Source organism: Micromys minutus (assembly GCF_963924665.1).
Source record: "Micromys minutus genome assembly, chromosome: 2".
In the NCBI taxonomy this organism is placed as follows: domain Eukaryota; kingdom Metazoa; phylum Chordata; class Mammalia; order Rodentia; family Muridae; genus Micromys; species Micromys minutus.
Genome location: NC_137971.1, coordinates 92944250 through 92961321, shown reverse-complemented (window position 1 = coordinate 92961321; position 17072 = coordinate 92944250). Strand labels below are relative to the sequence as shown.

At 44.1% G+C, this 17072-nt stretch overlaps 1 protein-coding gene across 6 annotated transcripts in view; it reads left to right on the top strand.

The window, feature by feature from the left end:
• Window positions 1–2160: 2160 nt before the first annotated feature.
• Window positions 2161–17072, top strand: part of STIM1 (stromal interaction molecule 1) — a 159296-nt gene continuing 144384 nt past the window's right edge. For 3 of the 6 annotated variants that reach the window (XM_080913538.1, XM_080913539.1, XM_080913541.1), the window contains exon 1: window positions 2162–3391. In XM_080913538.1, coding sequence (XP_080769664.1) covers window positions 3253–3391 — 139 coding nt within the window. In that variant the 5' untranslated portion in view covers window positions 2162–3252. Of the gene's footprint in view, window positions 3392–17072 lie in introns of all 6 variants that reach the window. The other 3 variants (XM_080913540.1, XM_080913542.1, XM_080913537.1) reach the window with 2 other exon arrangements.

The window sequence follows — 17072 nt, the reverse complement described above, 5'->3', positions numbered from 1 at the left end:
GGAGGGAGTGAGAAGGAGAGCAACAGAGAGCAAAATGTCTGCATTTTATAGGAAAGAGCTTTTGGGGGAGGGGAAGCCCAGCCTCTGGGTAGAGGGTCATCTGACAGGTGGGCACTGAGGGATGCTGGGAGAACCTGGAGGCCAGGTCCAGTTTGCTATGTTAAATATGCACCTCAGCTGTTTGTCCTGAGTCTGAATCCTAAAAGGCTTCTATCCCTTTTCGTCCACAATCTGTTGATACTGTGTCCACCTTCCTGCCTGATTTCCAATCTGTAGTCCCCACCCCTGTCACTCCCATCTAAGACTCAGTCACATTGCCTACCCCCTGTCACTCCCATCTAAGACTCAGTCACATTGCCTACTTGTTCATTTTGTCACTTGAGTTTGAAAGCTGGCTCAGAACATAGGTCTCACAGAATCTAGGTCAGGGGCTTGCCTTTTGTTCAGGCCAATTTTCCAGCACACAGCTGTCACTCAGTAAATATTTTCGTGATCAAATGAACTAACTTTTACCAGTGAGCTTTTACTAAGTATTTATTATGTGCAGGTGCACATCTCAGAGACCTCTGAAAACTCACAACCACACTACAGTGGGAGAGGTAGATACATTTATGGCCTAACTTTGTAGACTGATTTTGAAAGCTGATACAGATAGCAGTTTCTTTTCCTTTTTTCCTTCCTTCCTCCCTCCCTGACTTCCTCCCTCCATCTCCCCTCTTTTTGGTTTTCTGTCTGTCTTTCTTTGAGACAGGGGTTCTCTGTGTAGCACGGGCTGTCCTGGAACTCACTCTGTAGACCAGGCTGGCCTTAAGCTTGTGGGACTAAAGGTGTTCATCACCATACCTGATGGAGAGCAATTTCTTTAAAAAGTTTTTTGACATTTATTTTTGGCACATGTGGAGGTTAAGAGGAGACCTTGGGCGGGGCATTTCTCTTCTCCCACCTTGTGGCTTCTGGGGCTGGAATTCAGTGTGGCTGGCTTTCGTGGTGAGCCCCTTTACCCACTGAGCCAACTTGTCAGCCTTAGGTTGGCCCTTCTAAGGAGTTTTTATTCAACAATATCTAGAATAACAAGAGGTTAAGTTTATTGGTGGGGAGCTGGTGGGGAAGTAGGGTGAGAAAGGTTTCCGGTAGAAGAAATAACAGACACAAATGCTCTAAAGCCTGTTTGATGTGTTTGGGAACTTCCTGATGGTCTATGTTTACCGTGGCTCATAGGAGAGCTTGTTTAGCGTGTCTGCGGTTCTGAGTTTGCCCCATTATATTGTAAAAGTGCACACACACACACACACACACACACACACACACACACACACACACAAAGTGTGATGGGAGATTAACAGAGTAGACAGAGTGATGGTAGATGACGTCCAACATGTATTTTTATATCAACAGCCTAACCCTTAAGCCAGGCAGCTGTTGGGCAAATCCGTGTTCTGGTCTTCAAAGGGCTCACTCATAACAGGAGCTGGTTTATCACTGTCAGAAGAGGGACTGGGCCTAAGCCAGTCTCCTGCCTCCAGTGCCAAGGACAGGGGTAGGGCACGGAGGTTTCGGTAAAGATCTGCTGACAGCATGCTTGAGAAGAGAACAGGAAGTATAGGCTTCGTTAAAGGAAGCCTGGGTGGGGTTTTCTGGTTTTGGGACACTTATGCTCAAGTCGCTACCATCTCCCCTAAGAATCAGAGATAGGAGAATGAGATGGGAGGAACCGGTCACAGGTTTTACCCTCAAAGCCTCAAGAGGATGGGGCTTGAGGGGTGGGTTCCAAGAGCTACACAAGGGTATCTGATGTAGATCACGGGCAGGAAGTGTTAGGAAAGCCGATAGACTTTTTAGGCTATGCACAGGTGAAGTTTTACCTACAGTGGGATGGACATTTCACTCTGATTTTTGGAACAATTTCTTCTTTAAACACTTGTAGCCTCTAAAGGGCTTGACTAGGGGCTCCCCTTCCCTTCAGTAACCCTCTAGAAAGGGTTCAGGGCCACCTAGGAACTAGTCCTTTCGCAGTACTTAGATCTGACCACCAGGGACCGCTGCGTACGGGAGACAGGAGGCGCGGGATCTTGAGCCGCAGAGAGGCGGAAGCCGATTGGCTGCGAGGCGCGTCGAAAGGGCGGAGCCTGGGAGCTGGGAGTTGGGGGCTGGGAGCGCGCCCCTGGGCCAAACCTAGCGGGACCAGAGTCACCGCGGGTGGCTCCGGGTCTGTCATCCTAGTGCGGGGTTTCTGTCCAACCTGGCTTTACAGCGGAGCCCGGAGAGCAGCGCTGCGGCCCGGAGATCCGGACAGGGCAGTAGCTGTCAGCGCCGCCGCAGGCCTGAGTTACCTGAGCAACTGCGTGTCAGGGGCCCGCCTGCGGGCGGGCGTTAGAGCGGGAGGCTGGGGTGCGCACGGCAGAGGCCGAGGCCCCATCCTGGTCGCGGGGCCGCGGTCCTGACGACCACCAGCGCAGGTCGGGTCCCCACGAGAGCCCGCCAGTGGCGGGGGGCTCCGACGGGCGGTCCCCAACAGGTTATTCCGGGATAAACCGGCTCTGGGGCGGGCCCGGGCTTCGCTGGGGGCCGGGCGGCGCGGGGCGGGCCGGCGACAGAGCACGCCCCCGCCCACTTCGGGCCCGCCCCGCGCCGCCCTCCCGCCCTCCCGGGAGCCGCTGTCCCGGGCCTGGCCCGTGCGCGTCCGCCTGCTGCACCGGGGCACCAGGAGCCGCAGAGGTACGGGACCCGGCGGGGGCACTGACCTCGGCCTAGGAGTCTTAGGATCCGGGAGACATCCGTGTCTGCCAGGGCCTGGAGGTCGCACGCCGAAGTCCTAGCTGCTGAGGCTCACCGCTGGTCCGCGGGGCGAGGTCAGGTGCCCCCACTTCTCTCCTCCCTTCTCTCCCTCCCCCACTTCAGTGCGGGCGGGAGATTCTGCCCGCCTCCTCCCGCAGGGGTGCAGCAGGCTGCGGAGCTTGACAGCGGCCCCGCAGCCACCCTGCTCAAACTCTCCGGAAGCAGCTAGAGCTCAGGCCGCCGCCGCAGCCCCGGCGGACCCAACAGTTGGACCCGAGTCTCCGATCCTTCTGCGCCCAAACTTGGGGCACTTGACCTTCGGTTGTCGGAGGAGGCAAGCCCGCAGGTGGCTGGACAGCTGCGGCGTCGCGAGGGCATCTTGCTTTGGATCCGTCGGCTGCACTCCCTGACTCTGGGATTTGCTTCTGGGATCCAAAGGTGTCTACAGCAAGCGCATGTTGACTGAGACCCACCGTCATGGATGTGTGCGCTCGTCTTGCCCTGTGGCTTCTTTGGGGGCTCCTTCTGCATCAGGGCCAGAGTCTCAGCCATAGTCACAGTGAAAAGAATACAGGAGCTGGCTCCGGGGCGACTTCTGAAGAGTCTACTGAAGCAGGTAAAGAAGGCCTTTGCGGCGGGCTGGACTGGGCTGGGGGCTTGATTGACTCAAAACTGTGTGGCCCCAAGTGGGCGAGTTGGGATCTCCGCACATGTGAGATACACCATAGCACTGTGTAGTCTCAGTAGTCCAAGAAGTTCTTTCGTGTAGCAGTCATGCCTAATGTTAGTATTTCCCCTGAGCAACTTTCCTTATCCCTTCTCCGGAGGATAGTGAGAGAAGCCTCTTGGGGACACCTTGACGTTTTATATCAGTAATGTTGAGCCCCCTCCTCCCCCCATTCAGGACTTCTTGTCTGGTAGAGTGGTCTTCTCAGACGTTACAATTGCTTTTAGCTAGTTTTATCACTTGAGGTATAAGGGGATGGGTGGGTGGAGGTGGTGGGTTGACGCCACTCGGGCTGGGCAGGGAAGATCAGGGCTGGGCTGGGTCTGTTTTTCTACAGCTTGGTGTTCAGGTGTGCCTTTCTGTTCTAACCACCGTGAGAACCGAACCGTAGTCCCTCCTTTCCCTCAGGAAATCTGTCTTTTGGTTGTGCTCATGTGAAATATCAAGCAAGTCCTTAGATGGAATCCTGTTTACCACTAGGGACTTAAATGGCCCTTTCTTGACTTCTCGGTAATAAAAAATCCTGGGACCACTTGTTGACTTAATCCGTTTCTAATGACTGATGAGAGTAAGGATTCCATGTTATTATTTTTAATCTGTCCGTATTTTCCCTGTATACTTGGGGAGTCTTGTTCAGCAGCAGTAGCTGTGGCCAATACTTTTGCAGTAGAAAGGAATCTTTAAAAAATACAATTAATTTACACAAATTGTAGAAGTTTATCAGTTCTCTTTTCCTGTTTCTCACACCCTATGATCTTCCTCAAACTGTCGCCTGAAGGGTCGGGGCAGAAGAATAGTTAGGGTGTTTGAGGATAGGCACGTTCAGAGAGGGCCTGTCTCAGTGGGCATCTGATGATACGAGTAGGCAAAGAATATGAATCATGGCGGGTGAAGTGTTTTAGATGGCATTGGTGGTAGACTTTTTCTTGCCCTGCTCTCTTTCAGCTTTCTTGACTTGGTTGTGTGAACTTTTAGTTGTTTCAAGGGCTGATTTGCAGATGAGGCCAGGACTGTCTCTTGCACAAGCATGGAGTTAGAGCTGTTGCTTTTAGGAATGAATCCTGCATCTTCATAGGAAATCTCCTAGGCCTCTGAAACTTAGCTTAACTGTCTCCCGGCCACTCCACTAGTCCATGAAGGGAACAATTAGTTGAACTGTGAAATAACTCTGAGTAGCATTTCTGCAATCTCAGTGACAGGCATCCTGATTTATAATTGATAATTTAGCCTTTTGCTTTTACTTCAGAATATGTAAAAAAGTCAATCTTTCTGAGAGCTGTTTTGTACATCAGATTTAAACTAAAAGGATGCAGGTTCGAGTTTCAGGCATTAGCAAGCCTTTAGGAAGTTGACTGGTGTGTGTGTGTTGCCTAAGGTAGAGAAGCATTCCAGCATTCCTTAGGAATACCTCATGACAAGTTTATGGAGACATTCCTCATATATCCTATTTTAGAGGACTGACTATTCAGATTATGCCAGAAAGGCCTCTCTTTTCATCTTTATTTCCTCTTAGTTCAGAATTGCCTTTCATCGTTGTAGTAATTACATCCCAGGAGGAGAGTCTCAGATTCTGTGTGTTAGGAGTACCCATCCTTTTCCTGGGAATGTGGGTGTCATGTGGGTGTCCTTCCTACCTTTGGTAGCTCGTCTCCTTGTGTCACTGTGGAACTTTGGCTCAGGCAGGGACTTAGTTTCTCCCCCCCCCCAAAGAAGTGGCTTATACCCTAGATTTTGCAGAGTTTAGGGAGAGAGTGTGATATAGGTAGGGACTCTTGCAGTCCTTCCAAGTCCTCTGTGTCAAGAGAACACAGGAAGGAGTTTTACTTGCTGTTAAAGCTACCCCTTCTACATCGTTCTTTCTTCCTCTCTTCCTCTTCCTCCCTCCAATCCTTCTCTCTCTCTCTTTCTTTAGAGAGAGGATCTTCAGTAGCCTAGGTTGGCCTTAAACTTAGAATGTAGCTGAAGCTGGTCAGGAACCTTTGATCTTCTTGCCTCCACTACTCAAGGGTTGTACTACAGGACACAAGACACCATACCTGGCTAGCTACCATTTTTTCTTAGCAAGATTCAACAAAACTGGTAAAGTTCTGTGCACTGTACGACTTGTATTTTACAGTTACATGACTTATTCTGCAAAGACTCACAACAGCTCTATTAAAATGCAGGTAAAGATAATACATTCTTATTTTTACATGTGAATAAATGCCTTGGGCTATCAAGATGGCCCAGAGAGTAAAGGTTCTGCCAGTGCATATCTGGTGACCTAAACTCAATTCCTGTTGGTGCAAGGAGAGAATTGACCCCATAAAGTTGTCCTCTAGTCTCCATGTGTATATCATGGCATGTGTGCTCACAGATACACATTGTATACACGCGCGCGCGTGTACACACACACACACACACACACACACACACACACACTAAAAAACAGAAAGAGAGAGAGGGAGACTGAGAGAGTAGGACTGGATTCTTTGCTTGGTATTTGAAGCAGGTGTTCTGATTGTAAGTCCTGGACTTCTTCCATCTTCTCTGGTCCTGTCCTGTTAAAGGAGTGCTAGGTGGGGCCTAGAAAAGGTTGCTCTCCTCTTGGCAATTCGGTAGGCCCTGGTGACTCTGTGATTGAGATCCAAGAAAAGGGGTGTTTTTTTCCCCTCTTCTGGAGAGGTGTTGATAAGAATCCCCCTCCTCCATTTTGGATGTATATGCAACCAACCTTTTAATCTGTCATAAGATTTGATTGTAAAGATTTTGCTAAAATCCTTATGATGGACAGGTATGATAACATATAATCATAGTTCCAGCACTCAGGAGGTAGAGGTAAAGGCAGGTGGATTTCTGTGAGTTCGAAGCCAGTCTGGTCTACATAGTGAGTTCCAGGCTGTTAGGAATACATAGAGAAGACTGTCTCAAAAAATGTTTATGGTACACTAAGGATATAGCTTAGTGGTAAAGTCTTGGTTAGTGTATTTCCAGCACCACTTAGAAAAAAATTTAATGACTTTTTTATGTTTTCTGTGCATATACCAAATGCTATTAAAATCTTGACCAGGGGCTAGAGAGACGACCCAGCTGTTAAGAACACTTACTGCTTCTGCAGAGAATCTGGGTTCTGTTTTCAGTCCTTACATGGCGCTCACAACCGTCCTTAACTCCAGTTCCAGGGGCTCTGCTGCCCTCTTATAACCTTTGAAAGCACCCAGCATGCACTTGGTGCATGTAAATACATGCAGGTGAAACGCTTATACACATAAAATAGAAATAAGTCTCAAAACAAAACAAGCCAAACCCTGACCATGGGGGCTGAGGTTATATTGGGGCTTAGTTGATAGAGCACATGTCTTGCATGCACGATGTCCTGGATTTGATCTTTATTTAACACCGAAACCAAAGCACCTCACCCATCAACCAGACAGACAGAGTTTCCTCTGAACCCTGAGCTTTGCAGTGCTCTCTTAGGGAGTGGGTAGAACATTGCTGTCACTTTCTGTCTTAAAAATACTTGAACACCCAGTTGTATTGTCACTTTCTCAGAAGAGATCTGTCTATGGCCGTGTTATTCTAGGGCCTACATAAAAACTGACTGAGAATGAGTATCAGGAACCTATAGACTCTAGGGTCATTGCTTGCAGAAATTCAAATGTTTTCTACAGAGTGTGTATTGAGTGAGAGACCTCAGGTCCGTCTGGAGTTGTGGCTGCCATGATAGGTGGTTTGGAGGGTTTCTAATCAGAAACTGGTTTAGCTCCAACAAGGTTTTGGAGGATAGGCATCTGTGTAGAGTGCAGGCTTGGCTTCTCAATCAACTTCTTTGGAGTGGCAAGTCAGAACCCAGCCATCCCACCCAATTAGTCTCTGCTGCCTCCAAGGCTATAAATGGCTTGGCCATCTTGGTAGCTATGCTAATTTTAGCTGAGGGTGGCTCCTGGAACAGGGCTGGAGCCAAGAGCAGGTGGGTGGGGCTTGGTTGAAGCTGATACCAGGGACTGGCAAGAGGGACACACTATCCTGGGGCAGCCAAACATATTTACTTCAAGGCCTTAGCTTTGACAGTCACCTTTAGCTAGGTTAATTGATTCAGCAAACATTGAACAGTGCCAGCTCATATGTTGTTTATTCAACAAGTGTTTGAGTGACTGCTCTGGGTCATACTGTGTATGCTTTCTGTGGGGGTTTAAGGATGAATTAAAGAGTTGCCTCTTCATGGAAGTTATACTCTTGCTGGGGAAACAGTTAATTAGCACACAAACATTGTCTTGTGAAAAGTGGAATGGAGGACAGTGCAAACAGGAGAAGGAACTAGAGGCATAGTTAAAGCCTGAACCCAGGACGGAATGGGACACAGTAATATCAGCAACAATGATAACAATCACTGTGCAGCTCTGACTGGCCTAGAACTTGCTGTTTAGACTTGGAGGCCTTGAAGTCACAGAGAACCACCTGCCTCGACCTCCCAAATGCTGGGATTAAAGGCATACGCCACCACTCCTGGCTCATTATAAACTTTTATTTCATTTAATTATTATAAGCAGCTTTTCTGATAGATGTTATCCTTGTTTTATAGGGTAGGAAATTAAATGAGAGAGGTCAAATAACTTTCCCAACGTTACGCAGAGAGTAAAGAGAACCAGTGTTTGAATTCAGGTCTCTTTTTTCCTTAGCACTACCTCAGCTTGTAAGTTATCTTGAAAAAGTCATAGTCAGGGTGTATATATGTGTGTGTGCACGTGCATGCATGCCTGTATACATACATACATACATACATACATACATACATACTACATACATACATACACACATACATACATACATACATACATACATACATACATATAGCTGTGGCAATTCCTGAGGACCAAGTGACTAACCCTGCCTGGGAGAGCTTGGGGAGGCTTTACAGTCCCCCCCAAGTTTTTCTCAGATCTTAGGGATAAAAAGTGGTTGCTTAATTTAAAGGAGATGGAATTGTTGAGATCCTACTTGTTTTTATGTTAGGAAACTGATACCCAGAGAGGCACTAAATGTAAATTTCATAGTAGGTTATTGGTAGAAAAACTAGATTAGAATATTTGAGCCAAAGATCCTGACTAAGTTATTCAGTGTATAATTCAGAATAATGACTGTTATTATTACATTATTTTATATTATATTGCTTGCTTCTACCCAATGAGCCTGAGTCTAATTTTTTTTTGAGGCAGAATTTTATGCAGCCCAGGCTGGCCTTGAGCTTACTATGTAATGAAGATAACTTTGAGCTGTTGATTTTCCAGCATCTATCTCCCAAGTGCTTGGGATTACTTGAGTTACAAGTACGTTTGTGCCGCCATACCTCGATTTATTTAGGTAATTTTACACACAACATCATGAATAGATTTAACCAAGTTCAAATTCTAACAGTATAGACTGTGTAGGCAAAGGAAGAGAGAGCTGTATAGGCTATACTAACCCAAGGTGCCGAGGTGGGTTGAAGGAAAGGGTGTTCTGGATGTCTGGGTAACCGGTGTGAACATGTGGGATCCCACCGTCGGGTGGTTTGGTAATTAGACAGGTACTTTGTTTTTGGCTAGCTGCTTCATGTGAGCACCTGTAGATAGGAAGAATGCGATCATATGTGACCTTTTGCTGGTTCTCATAATTACCATAATTTTAAAGTAATGATGAACATAAGGACTATTTTTAGGTATCTGTAACAGTGTACTGTGATGTGAGAATATACATGATTTTGGTTGGTGACAAAAATTATGTGTACTGTTAATATTGTGGCTGATTGCATGTGTATTATATATATGCATATATTTAAAAGAAATACTAACTTGCAAGAGCATATTGAAAGTGATAATGTAGGCCAGGTGTGATGATGTATGCCTATGATCCTAGGCATTTAGGAGACAGATGATCATCAAAAGTGTGAGGCCATGGACTAGAGAGATGGCTCAGCAGTTAAGAGTATATGCTGTTCTGTTAAAAGACCAGAATTTGCTTCCTATCACCCATATCAGGTGCCTCACAACTGCCTGTAGCGCCAGATTGAGGGAATCCATTGCTTCTTGGCCAACTGATACGCATGTCCTGTATCATGTCTACATATTCACACATATGCACACATGCACATGATTAAAAATAAATCTTAAAAATGAGTCTTGCCTCAAAATGAATTCTCTACCAGCCACGGTGTGTTTGGCCAGAAGGAATGAAGCCTCTTTGAAGGCAATGGTTTCCTAGGTCTTCAGAGAACTTGGGCTCTAAGTTCTCTGTGGAGTCTTGGGCTTCCTCATGGTAGCCTGTGAGATACATTGCAGAGTGGCTTCGTGAGCGTTTGTGGTAGTTTCTATCTGTGGGAAATGAGTCTTAGGAAACCCAGCAGCTCTGGCTGTCAGGCTCTTGGGGAGAAAAAAAGATATCAAACTTAGCTTACTATGGTTTTTTTTTTTTTTTTGCTTATAAAAATATGAAACTAAGATAGCAAAATATAAAATTCATATGCACACAAAAAATAAACGTAACATTACAGAGTTTTCTTTATTAAGTCAGGGGCACTTTGTATGACTTTCTGATACAGGCATAGTACTTTGTGTGAGTATGTGTGTGTGTGTGTATGTATATACATGTGTATATATATATATATATATATTTTTTTTTTTTTCCTTCTTGGGATTTTGTGAAGGAATATAGGAGTGGTTGTACCTTATTGTTTTCATTGTGTTAAGCCTACGCACTGTTGAAATTTGTTGGAGAAACTGGTAATCAGACTGTTCACATGAGATTTTGTTATTTTTCCTTCTCTCAAATGTCTCATGTTTGGGACCTTTTCTCAACTTTTGAGGTAGTACCATTTACTCGAGGCACTATGTATTAAGTTTTATTTAAATTCAGTTCCCTTCTTAATCTTTTCTTTATCCTCATTTTTACTATTTTTCAAAAAAAATTTTGTAGCTGACAATTTGCCTTCTAGAGCATATAGCTAAAAAGGATAGTTTCAAGACAATAACTGGGAATCTGGGTTTATGCTGTTTTTGTTTGTTTGTTTTTTTTTTTTTACTAAAAACATTACTCATTGGTGTGCTCCAAAGTGTGTAAATTTTTGCAAGTCTCATACTCACAACCTGTCTGCTATATAGTTTTGCTATAGTTAGATCGTCCAAGTTGTTTGAATAGTATAGCCATTCATTACAAGGCTGTGTTGGGGATTGGCTCAGTTGTTAGAGTGCTTGCCTAGCATACACGAGACCCTGGGTTTTAGTATCTAGCACTGCATAAGCTGGTCATGGTGGCTCATATCTGTAGTCCCAGAACTCAGGAAATAGAGACAAGTCATCTTTAGCTATGTAAGGACTTTGAAACTAGCTTGGGATAAATGAAGCAACAATTACAGTTCTTAGCACAAGGCTTGGCATATGACATACTATACATATTATAAGGTCTATGCATTTGAATTAGGTTTTGTCAAGTAGTTTGGATTCTGCTGCAGTTTTCTAGGTGCTTGAAAGTTGAAAAATATTTTCCTTGGAGTGGGTTGCTTAAAGAAATAAACTTCTCTTATTTGGGAAGCTCATTCTTTTAGAATTTCATATTCACTACAGATCGTTGATGAATAAGTCTTATATTTGTTTTTAAAAAGTAAAAGAAAAGGCTGATGAGATGGTTCAGTATGTAAAAGCACTCGCCACACCAGCCTGATGACTGAGCTCAGTCACTGGGACTTACCATGGAAGAAGGATTGAACCGAGTCCTGAAGTTGTCCTCAAGAGTGTATAACAGTTACACCTGTGAGCGTGCATGCACAGAGAGTTACAGGTGCAATAATACAATAAAATGTGAAAAAATATTCAACTCCAGATCAGTTTGAGATCAATAAACTCATTTTACTTGGAAGAAGTATTAACTAATTAATTTACTATGTATGTGAGCATGATGTACGTGTGTGTTGGGGGAGGTGTCTGAGGTTAGAGGGCAACTTTCAGTAATAAATTTTCTCCTGCCTTCAAGTGGTCTCCTTGTTAAAATTTGACAAAAGCTGGAGTCATCTTGGAAGAGGAATCTTAATTGAGAAAATACCCCTATTAGATTGCTTATACATAAGTCTGTGGTACATTTTATTGATGTGGGATGGCCCAGATCACTGGGAGATTTCATCCCCGGGCAAGAGGTTCTAGGATGTAGAAGAAAACAGGCTAAACAATCCATGAGGAACAAGCTAGTCAGCCTTGTTCTTCCATGGTCTTTGCTTCAGTTCCTGCTGCCTTGGTTTTTCCTTGATGGGTCTTAACTAGTGAGCCACACAAACCCTTTCCTTCCCAGGTTGCTTTTGGTCATGGTGTTTTGTCATAGCAATAGGAAGCAGACTAAGACATATAGGTTCCATGGGGTCAGTTTTAGGTTGCCAGGCATGTGTGTCTTTTACGGTTGAGCCATCCGGACAGTCCATATGTGTAAGATTTTAAAGAGACCAGGGTCTTATAATTACAAGTTCAAAAAAAAAAAAAAAAAAAAAAAAAAAAAAAACCAACAACAACAGAAAAAACAGTTAAGAGTATAAGAGTATCCGGGATATCTAGAATATACAAGGCCCTTGGGAAAGGAAAAGAAATAAGAGTGAACAGTAGCTGGGTGGTGGTGGCACAGGCCTTTAACCTCAGCACACAGGAGCAGAGGCAGGCAGATCTCTGTGAGTTGGAAGCTAGCCTGGTCTACAGAGCGAGTTCCAGGACAGCCACGGCTACACAGAGGAAACCTGTCTCAAAAACCCAAGCAGGGGACAAAGAGTAAAGAATGGTAAGGAAAAACTAACTCTACAAAGAACTCTGCTGAGAGTCGGAGAGTCGGGAAATGAGGGATAGAGCTAGATAGAGGCCTAGAACATTACTAAGCTCAGCCCATATTCATTGATGGACCACATAGAATGTGAAGACCAGAAAGGCAGGGATCACTGGAGCCATCTTTAGTCATGCCTCTGATGTCACTCAAGAGCCATCCTCTTGGGAACAATGCTTTCCAGGTGCTATAGCCTTTTGGATTTTTCATGACTTCTTTTGTTTATCTCCTAGAACTGTCTGTTTGTCCATCTTTTTCTTTTGACAGGGTCTGGTATAGCTCAGGATAGCCTTGAACTCCCAATCCTCCTGCTTCTACCTCCTAAATCCTCCTTTGCCTCTTTGCCCTGAATTTTCTAGAATCTTTTTTCTTTTTCTTTAGAGGTAGGGCTTCACTATATTGCTCTGGTTGTCCTGGAACTAGCCAGGCCTGTAGTAGACTAGACTGGTTTCAAACTCACAGACATTCCCTTGCCTCTGTCACCTATGTGGTGGGAACAAAGCTGCATATCACCATTCCCAGAAACACAAGGACCAAAGGATCATTTAAGAAATTATTTATCAGTGTGTGTGTGTGTGTGTGTGTGTCACAGTGTGCATGTGGAGGTCAGGGACAACTTTCAGAAATCATTTTCACTAGGGTTTTAGAGACTAAACTTGGGTCATTAGGCTTATATATGGCAAGTGCTTTTAATCTGCCGAGCCATCTCCCTGGCCTTTCCTCCTAGGAACTTAGAGCCTTTTTTGTATTGCCTTTGGTATCATGTTTGTTGGTTCATAATGACTTCTTTGCTTTGGCATGGTGCTTCCCTTTCTCCTTGCTTTCCTCAAGTCCAGTCCTAACTAGTTTTTTATCCTAGTCTCTGGTCCTACTTCCCAACAACTTCTTGGTACTTGTGTTGGAGTCTTCAATACTACAACTTGGCTTCTAGACAATCCTCCTTCTTACAGGAGGATTGAAGTACCTTTTATACGTTGACAGATGAAAAAACTTACTGAGTTGGATGTGATGACACATTTCTTTAATCTCAGGACTTGGGAGGTTAGAGGTAAGCAGATCTCTGTGAATTTGAGTCTAGCTTGGTATAGAAAGAATTCAGACAAACCGGGACTACATTGTGTAAACTTCTCTCATAAAGAGAAGAAGGGGAAAAATTACTCTGGTGTTTTGGCCATTGGCATTAGGTACTAGGATTTGACATCCTAGTGTGCCATGACCAGAAGGAGTTTTAGGTAGTATCTCATTTTACATATGAGAAGAATAAACACGTTTGCCCAGTATATTGCTGAGCCAGGGATACTACCTGATGTTCTTTAATTCTCATTCAGTGTTGTTTCTACTTTGTGGTGGAGCCTCTCTACTGTATCACAAATGCTTGCACGTAGTCTCCAGGATCCAAACAGAAGAGAGCTCCAGCTTCTGCTTCTTAGGTCCTACCCAGTGGAAAGCATTGATGTAAGGTTCAGAAAAGTAAGTCCAGCAGTATGCATTGCAAGTGGTGACATTTTAATATCTGTGCTCTGGTAGTTCAGTTCAGAGAGAAAAAAGGTCTCTTTCCAGACATATACAATAGACTTCTAAGGGAGGTGTGTCAGAGCCTTATGCCACATGTCACACCATTGTTTGACTCAGTGGGTTGTACTACGGATTTGAAGCTTCTACAGACAGGGATGATGTATAATATCTTAAGCCTGTAGGGTTACTTGTGGTCACCTGAAAAGTGCCAAGGAGAAGCTTTGTAGGCTCTGAGAATCTAACAAACTCTTTCCTGTTGGTACACTTGCTAGGGCAGGTGAGAGCTCATTAGGGGAGGCTATGGTTCTGTCACATTTTTCAGAGTGGAGTACATTTGTTTGTATGAGAGAATATGAAAGGAAAAGCCTGAAATGAGCCCAGGAATATAACTTTGTTTCCTGCTGGGGAGCTTAGAATAGAGAAGGCGCAGGGCTACAGAGTCTTTGTTGCTCTTTGGACTCAGGGCTTCAGCTTCCAGCACCTTCTCTCTGCTCCATTCCTTGCATTCTTGGCACATTTCTTTGTCTTGGTCTACCAAACATGCTGCTGTTGTTATTATCGTTATCATTATGTTTTTTGAGATGGGGTCTCACTATATGACTCTTGGTGTCCTGGACCTTGCCATGTAGACCAGGCTGGCCTCAAATTCATAGACACAGAGAACCACTTGCCTCTGCCTCACAGATGGTGGAATTAAGGTGTATGCCACCACACCCAGCCAGACATGCTGTTTACTGCTTCTTTTTAATTTTTTATTATGTAAAAATTCTTAACTTCCAGAATGTTCTCCCACATCTCATATTCCTATTCACTCCCTCAGTCCTTGGTGCTGGCCATGACACACATCTCATCTCTGAGCAGAGTTTTGTAACATTTACTATCTCCAGGACAGAGTATGCACTTCATACTTTGTTTATTCCTTTTCATTGAAAAGGAACATTGTGTGGTGCCAGCCACAGTACTGAAAAACCTCAAGATCTGGCAGGCAGAGAAAGGAGAATCAGGAGTTCCAGGCCAGCCTAGGTTATATGAGACCCTTAAAACAAAACAAATACTTGATATAAGTTGTTACCTTTCTGACAATATGACTTCAGCTATAGTACCTTTTGATTGAAATTGAACAGTGGACTTAAGGACTGGACAGTGATGGTTACACCCTTAATTCTGGCACTTGAGAGGCAGAGGCAGTAGGATCTCTGTGAGTTGGAGGCCAGCCTGGTCTTCAAGAGACTTCTAGGACAACCAGAGCTGCATAGAGAGACCCTTTCTTGAAAAACCAAAATAAAAAAAAAAATCAAAAGAGAGTTACTGTATATGAAGGGTTTTAAAATTCAATTTTAAAATCCTATTGTTAGCATCTTGTGTATGTATTTTCATGTCTTTTGAGGGTAAGGGTTTGAGTGCATAAAAGTATCTAGTTTACTCCTGTGTCTGTCACAGTGCCATCAGAGAGCATATGTTTAATAATACTTGTTGAATAAAGAAATGAGCACATAATACTGAATTAATCTTTGGATTGGGTAAGAGGGTAGTGAGAGCACCAAGTAAATCAACATTGGCTTCTACAAAGGTTTAGGTAAGTATGCCTTGGGATTAGAGGTTAATTTACATGGTTGGTGTCTTGTGGGTTTTGTGGGCACTATTTTTCTGCCTGGCCAACTGCTTCATTTTTATTTCTTGAGCACCTAATGAAGCTGTGCTGGTGACGGTTTCAGTCATACTTTGTGGGGAATATTTTGCCAGTGTCTCTGGTTGGCACTTTTGTTTGAAACAGACATGACTGCCTTGATCAAGTGTCTGCAATAGGAATGGAGGAAGGCTAGGCCCAGGAAGGACACAGCCCTGAGGACAAGGCTTCACTGGGTCCTGCTGCTCTGTCTCTGGTTCTACAGTCTACATGGGTTTATTTCATGTCAGACACGAGGCAGCCAGGAAACAAAATGAACTTATAACTGCTTTTCTTAGCAGTTGTGGGATGGAGAAGGGAACCTTTTATGGTCCCCACTGCTGAGTTTGTTGTGTAGCAGGGAGACAGGATAGTCTTGCTGATTGCCTTTAAAATGTTATCTGATGCTGAGAGCTCCTTGGACCTTTCCTTCAAGGCATTCGGTTGGGGTCTTTCTGAACTTGATAGACAATTTCAAAAGAAGACAGCTCACTGAGCTGCCACCATGGCCAACTAGAACAAGCCTGCCCTTTTCCTGTTAGCCATATTAGCCATATTTCCAGAGTTCCTGGCTGCCTTGTGTTGTGTGCCGGTCTAGGTAGTGACCAGAAATCTAGCTGGCAGGCAGGCAGGCTTCCAAATCTCATGTGTCTCTAATTTTCAAAGTGTGATTCAGTAGCTCTGTACTTGTTTGGCCTCTCTGGGTTATCTCAGGCCTCTCAAGAAGCTCTCAGAACTCTCACCACAGTGTACGTTAAAACAAATGTGCATATGTTTGCCAAGTTCTCAGAGCCAGATTCTAAAATTTACCAGCCAGGGAAGAGGGATGCCCTTTGTGTGTGTGCGTGTGAACTCTTTAGCTCATAAAGAAACTGTGCCTCATATTTGTGTGTTGTTTTATGAATACGGAGGTCAAATTTGGAGTGGTCTTATTTTGGGAAACTTTTGCCGACAAGGACAAAGGTCACTGGAACTCATACTTCCTATCCCTAAAGAGATAAACATGTAATTAAGACAACTAACTCATTGAAAAGAATGATGATGATCGCTAGGATTTGTTGAGCTTCTGGGAAAACTCTACAACTATATAACAACCCTTACAGGTGTATATTGTTCCCCGTGTTTCTGAGAACTTAAGGTCATTTTCTCAAGAAGACTAAACCAGGATTTGAATTGAGGTTTATCTGATCTCAAGACCAAAATTCATTCTATTTTTGTTTAATAACTCCTGTGAAGGGAAAGAAACTGCTATTTGGATTTAAGGAAAGTAAGCATCTTGACTAGAAACAGTATAACTGTTGAGGGTATTAGTTTATTTTGCCTGAAAGAAGCTAAAATTAGGAGTTCGGGGGTTGGAGAGAGAAAAACTGACTGTTTTACTTATGAGTTTTGAGTGGGTAGTATCACTTGGTGAAGTGTTTAGCTACTGTTTTATATTTAGTTTGTATCTTCCAAAAGTAGTATTCTGGTTGGATTGTTCTAGATATAGGACTTAGGATAGTGGCTGGATGTATATAGTGTCTTAACTTCAGTTAACATTAACGTATCATTATATATGATAGTCTGTGTCCAATAGATGTA